Below are 6,774 nucleotides of genomic sequence, written 5' to 3' on the forward strand. Positions count from 1 at the left end.
TGCATTCTACAAGGCAAGATCTAGCTCCAAAAACGGAAATGGCGGCTAGGGTTTGATGTTCTGGGGTAGAGAGGCAATAAATGAACCCTAGGAAGGAGAATGAGACACTTAAATAGGCTCCAAGTTCCCGGGTTTAGGGTTTTCCTCGTTCAGACCCAACTCGCCGAGTCTCCCTGGCCGACTCGCCGAGTCGGTCGCTTTCACCACAACCCGGATCCCGCTCGGACTCGCCGAGTCCCTCCAAGGACTCGCCGAGTCTCCCCTAAACTTGAGGTTTTCTTTCTTTTCTTGGTTTTCCAAACTTTGGGGTGTTACAAAAATACTCTGTTAAATAATGTATTGAAAACCTTTTTGTAACAACGTTATTAAAATGGGTTGTTTTGAAAAGTTTTAATTGTTTCGAAATTTTGGTCGTTACAAGTTGGTATCAGAGCCTTGGTTTGAGCGAATTGGAGGAAGACTCGTGTGACTCCAGTCTCAAATTGAGGAGGGTTTTAAAAAGAGGAAATAAAATGGTTTTTTTTTTTTTATTAAGTAAAGGAGGACGCAGAGGTACGATCAGCCGGAGCCAGTAAGTAACCCCAAATTACCATTCATGACATTTGTTTTATTGAGCTTTGATAGAACAGCATGCTAGAGTTAGGCTAGGGATCTTCAGGAATTCATGTTAATGTTGCCTGATTGTGATGCCTGTAGCCTAGGGTTCCTTATGGGAGATTCTCAGTGTTCCTCTAGTGGTGAGGGTTGAGCGTTGTTATGCATGTTTCTCTAGGGTGTTGTGGTAGTACTTCATACAAATATGGGTAGGTGTGGAAGGTAGTATGGGCCCGTACTACTGAAAGCACAGGACCCATACGCGTATCAGGGAAACCATGACCTCTAGGGTTGGGTAGGGAGTTGGTTCCCGGGATAGTGGGAAGAGTTTGAGGTTTTCTAGTATGTTTTCTGTATGGAGATTTCGAGGTATGCTGGAAGAGGATCTGGGACAGGATCGGGTACAGGAGGAGGAGTTGCGGAGGGGACAGTACCGCCCGAGGTTATCGGTCAGATGAGTACGCACGAGTTGGATGCGAGGATTCGTGAGAGCCTGCATGATGAGTTTGCTGCATTGTTCCGGGCCGAGCTGCCATGACTGTTTTTGTATCAGAATCTCCTTAATTGGGGAGCGTATGAGTTTGTGTATAGATCTATACTGGATTGACTATCCTACACCTTGTTGCTCGCTACAGTGGGACTTGCAAGTCTATGGGTGCCAAACGTGATTTTTGTGGCATCTTACATTGTCATTTCATTATTGAGTCGGTAGCAAGATACAAGCCGATCACATTTTACCTTAAAATATATAATTGGCTTAAGGTAATTAGTTTAGTAGTAGTTACTTAAAACTACGTTACAGTACTAAAACATTTTCCCTTTACATTTTACTTTGTGATATTCACACGATGCACGGTAATGTAGAAACTATATTTTTGGTTAATGATAGTCGGGATTGGGAAAGTACACACTTTTACAAGAGACACACACACAGACACTAGATGCCTTGGTAGAAGGCTACTTTTAGTAGGAAACATAGGGTTTTCTAGAGTAGATCAAACAAACACAAAACCTTTACAAACATACACAATACATCTTACAAAACACCTTGCAAAGGCTTTCATACAAACTCAGACACTAATATACTTATGAACTCACCGGCTCTAAAGCTGATAACTTGTATTCAAAATAACTTGTATTCTCAGGTCACCAGTAGACAGGTACAGGCGCCGGATTTGAGAAGAAGGAGCGTTTTCAAGACTCCTCTTTTATTTTTGATGTATATTTTTCGTGTCTATATAACTTGACAGAACATACTTGTATGAAATGTTATACTATTAATGCAATGGATGATGTTGTTGCTTGTTTACTACTTTACATTGTTGTGATACTGTACATGACGTCCTCCACCCCAGAATGTTTCCGCCGTTCATCGGTTTTGGGGGTGTGATCGTTTTCTTTTTCTATATACATTAAACTTTCATGTATTTGTGTATTATAGCATGTTACCTTCTCTTACTTCTAAAATTTTCTATTATAATACATACTTGTTCTAACCAATAGTTTATTAATTCTTGATTTTAAGGGTTATTTTTTAACTAATGGCGCCACGAGGAGCCCGTGGTGGTGGTCATTGTGGTTGTCAGATTGGTGGTCGTGATGCTGGAGATAGAAATGCATCTCAATCACACAATAATGCAGAAAGTCAACCTTCTTCTTCTTCAGTTAGAGGATCAAACATCTTGGAACAAGTTCCAAGTAACCCACCAAAAAGGAAGTTTATTGAATTTGATTCTGAAAAGGAGTACTAATGTTACTTTTACAATTGTTTATGAAAATGAATTTACTTGTTAATGATAATACTAATGCTAATTTTTTAATTATTTATTTATTGCAAGATTTACAGATCAGATTTCATTGATCAGAGCCATCGCATGTATACTGAAGACGATGTTTGACGGCCCATGGACCTCATGGAAGAAGATTGACAAAGAACATCATGATGCAATGTGGGAACACTTCAAGGTTTGTACTTATTATTTTTATGATTTATCAAAGTAAAACTTGGTGTAAAATGGAAAAGATAACTGTATGCGTGATCTACATGTAGGTTTTGTATGTTTGGCCGTAAGCGACTGATGTTCTTGCTCGCAATGTATGGGAAGACTGTATGAAGAAATGATTTCCTGACATAATGCGAAGAGCACGTGAAGAATCTTTAAAACTTGCCAAAGCTGCAAATGTGAATGCCTCACTAGAAGGTGATTTAAATTTGCTAAAGGACTATCACCCAAATTGGATAAAAAAGGAGTATTGGGAAAAAATGATCAATGAAGTGTGGACCATATCCAAATGGAAACATTTATCACAATCAGGGAAAAATAACATAAATAAATTAGAAGATGGCTCTGTTTCCAAACATACAGGGGGTTCTATATCTATTTGTCAACCTAAGAAAAGAATGGTAAGTTGTTTGCATCTCACCTTAGTTTCCACTTAGACTGTTGAGTTTTTGTTTTGTTTTTTAATGTATTACTAATGGATTTTGTAGCAAGCAACACTTAAACGCCCTCCTACAGGAGTTGAACTTTATGCAAGGTTGGACACTAAACGGTCTACTCAAGAGTACATTACACCAAAGGCAGCTAAAGTTAAGGTATTTTCAATTCTTTTTTAGGAAACAAAACTTCCTACTACTCGGGTTAATGACTTTGTTAGAGCAACAAATTGACAGAAAACAAATCTTTCATGAGTAGTAATCAACTTACAAAAGAAAAGAAACAAATTATTATCTCTAAATGTTTTATCCTCTGCCTAGTTGTAATTAAGTATTTTGTAAGTAGTAATCAATGTTATAAAAGGTTTGAGTATTAATTAATATGAGGCTTATGAAGTGGTTCATTCCATTCCTTAATTATGAATTTAATGGAATGGAATGAACCATTCTATTCCTTATTTCATGATTTTGTTGCTTCATATTTTTTTGCTATAATAGGAGGCTTATGAAAGTGCTATGGTGGCTAAGTTTGGTGATGATACTAGTTACCACCTCCTCTTGGATAATGAAACATGGTGTGATGTTTCCGGAGGAGTCAATAAAGGAAGAATATATGGATTCGGATCTGTGTCTGATCCAACGAGCTTTTTGGAAGGAACATCTAGTACAATAACATCCCAAGAGGTACTTTATAAAAATTTCCTATCATATCATTGTACTTACAAAGTTTACTATCATGGCATTGTACTTACAAAGTTTCCTATCATGGTATTGTACTTACAAAGTTTCCTATCATGGCATTGTACTTACAAAGTTTCCTATCATGGCATTGTACTTTAGGTTGTCTATGAACGTGTACGAAACGAGATGCGTGGGGAAATGGATGCTAAAGCTGCAGAAATGGAAGCTAAACATCAATAAATGCGTGAGGAAATGGATGCGAAAGCTGCAACAATAGATGTCAAACAACAACAAATTGATGCAAAATATGAAGCAATGGAGAAGATGTATGCAGCCTTGCAAAATATGATGAGAAATTGAAAATTAGAGGTAATATGATGTTAACCATTAATATTTGATGTTTTTAAATGACTTGTTAACCTTTTGTATTTGATACTTTTGATTGTTTTGAATAATGTTTTATAGGAATGTGAACCGAAGATGATTGGATGGACATGAAATGAAGAGAGCATCTAAAATGTTATTTTGAAATTATGTTTTGTGAAAACTCGTTTCCCGTTGCATACTTTGGATTTCTTGGTGTTAAAATGTTATTTTGAAGTTAAACCTTTGGGAGTTTGATGTTATATGGATAGTTTTGGTTTTGGATGTTTTTTGAATGATACTTTGGTAAACTTGGATAGTTTTGGTATTGTAATGTTTGGTTGCATTGTTATTTAATGTTTTTTAGTATAAAAATTTGATGATTGTAATATTTTTTTCTTTTAGAATCATAATAAAAAAAAAATGATATTACAAGTTCGCGTCAGATTGGTGAGAATAAAAAAAAGTATTTTAATGCATCAATTTTGCGAGGGATTAGCTACGGAAAAATATCATGTCTAAAGTTTGCGACGGATCAGTGACGGAACAACAAAAATTAATGTATAAATTTTGCAAGGGATTAGCTATGGAAAAAAACCATGTCTAAAATTTGCGACAGATTAGTGACAAAAAAAAAAAAAAAAAGAAATCAGTATATGAATTTTGCAAGGGATTTGCTACGGAAAAAAACTGATCACTGAAATTTTGCGACAGAATGACTTTATCAAATTTTGTCGCTAATGCCCTGAGTAAATGTGTTGAGTGACATTTAGCGACGGATATTCTGTCGCTACATTTGTCGCAAGGAAAAACCTCTCCGTCGCTAAAACCTTCGCTTATAAATTAGCCACTTATTAATTACCTATGGAGTGAGTCCGTCACTGATCCATCGCAAACAGCATTTAGCGACGGAATAGCGACGAATACTTCCGTCTCTAAAACCCATGTTCTAGTAGTGCAAGAATAAATTTACAAACCACATTTTCAGCATGTAAAATCTGCTAGTTTGTGATTGTGTTAAAGCTAACAATGACTTTAAATTAAGATAAGACATTAACTTACGAGAGGGACATATATTTATTATGAGAAAAGTAGATAAATAAAAGAGTAAATTACACGAATGATCCCTATGGTTTGGGGTACTTTGCGCGTTTGGTCCCTAACTTATTTTTTTAACTCGGAAGGTCCCTATTGTTTGTTTTTGTTACACGCTTGGTCCCTAATGTTTGTTTTTGTTATGCGTTTGGTCCCTGTCTTACCTAAAACGACCATTATTTAAATATGAAAAAATGGTGGGGTAGGTAAGGTAAGGTGAGAGGTGGAGTTGGGGGTGTGTTTATTTAAAAAAATCAAGGGCAAAATAGTCTTTTTAGGTAAGATAGGGACCAAGCGCGTAACAAAAACAAACAGTAGGGACCTTCCAAGTTAAAAAAATAAGTTAGGGACCAAACGCATAAATTACCCTAAACCATAAGGACCATTCGTGTAATTTACTCTAAATAAAACTTACTTTTTCAAGTACTTCTTCGTAATTCGGTATCACGAAAAGTCTTTAATACCTATAAATATTGAGAACTTTTGTACCAGTGTCACAAAATAGTATATAACAATTAAGCATCATAATTTTTGTTGAAGACTATGAAGAATTAGTTGACATTGATATATTTTTACAGCTTACCTCATAAATTTTAGTTGCTTCTGCAAATATAATTGGGATTTCTACATGACATATGATGGATTTCACTACACCAACACTGGAAAAAATGTTGCCTAATATCTAATCAGTTTATTTAAAGGATCTGTCATGTATTTACCTAAAGTGTCATATAATGCGACACAATGAAGCCCATGAGCATTGCAGGCCTACAAAACATTTAACACAATTAGTTGAGTATCCTTGCTGCATAAAAAATTCAAACTTACAGAACGTAATTTGGAATCACTACAAGGAAAAAAATAATTAGACGCGACAAAAGTCGCCAGTAAAAGGTCGAATTATCGCCGGTAATAGTAATAGTAAAGACACGTCGCCGATAATAAATCGTCGCTATTGATCAAATTGTCGCCGTTAATGAGCTTGTCGCTAGTAAAGACTGCCGTCGCCGGTAATGATGGTGTTGCCGGTAATGATAATGCCGCCGGTAATAGCGTCGCCGGTAATAAGAATTTTAATTTTTTTTTTTATTCAACGATTTTGGTTGCCGGTAATAATGTTGCTGGTAATTAGATAACAACATTGGATTAAATATCAAAAATAATATTGTCGCCGCTAATTAAAAAACAAACATCCGATTAAATATCAAAAGTAATAGTGTCGTTGGTAATTACACGCACATCCGATTAAATATAAAGATAATAATGTCGCAGGTAATAGTGTTGTTCGGTAATTACATAACATCCGATTAAATATAAAAAGTAATAATGTTGCCGGTAATTACAGAAAACAATAATTTTTTTTTTACAATCTAACAAGTAGCAAAGCGTGACAACAAGTGTAATATGCAAATAAAACTCATATCTACATACCATCATCTTCATTTCCATCGTTTTCTCGATTATTTTGGGATTGAAAAAACGAATAAAGCTCATCACTACATGCCGGATCGTTGAACATTGCACGAAGGTTTTCCAAATACATAATTAATAACAACATATATAAACTTATAAGTTAAATTATCATTCATAAACAAAAACTATCA

General features: G+C 35.5%; 1 protein-coding gene across 1 annotated transcript; it reads left to right on the forward strand.

Moving 5' to 3' along the window:
• The first annotated feature begins 2,728 nt into the window (after positions 1 to 2,728).
• LOC145035879 (uncharacterized) lies at positions 2,729 to 3,956 on the forward strand. Its single transcript, XM_078984383.1, has 4 exons — positions 2,729 to 2,998; positions 3,086 to 3,190; positions 3,530 to 3,715; positions 3,872 to 3,956. Exons 1-4 carry the CDS (start codon positions 2,729 to 2,731, stop codon positions 3,950 to 3,952), a joined length of 642 nt encoding a protein of 213 aa, XP_078840509.1. The 3' UTR covers positions 3,953 to 3,956.
• Positions 3,957 to 6,774: the final 2,818 nt, after the last annotated feature.

This window comes from Lactuca saligna, chromosome 3, assembly GCF_052625555.1.
Source record: "Lactuca saligna cultivar CGN05327 chromosome 3, ASM5262555v1, whole genome shotgun sequence".
Classification (NCBI taxonomy): Eukaryota; Viridiplantae; Streptophyta; class Magnoliopsida; order Asterales; family Asteraceae; genus Lactuca; species Lactuca saligna.

Coding starts and splice junctions, on each gene's coding strand:
- LOC145035879 (XM_078984383.1), top strand. CDS start 2,729: ATGCGAAGAGCACGTGAAGAATCTTTAAAACTTGCCAAAGCTGCAAAT. Junction 3,191..3,529: donor CAAAGGCAGCTAAAGTTAAG/GTATTTTCAATT, acceptor TTGCTATAATAG/GAGGCTTATGAAAGTGCTAT. Junction 3,716..3,871: donor GTACAATAACATCCCAAGAG/GTACTTTATAAA, acceptor ATTGTACTTTAG/GTTGTCTATGAACGTGTACG.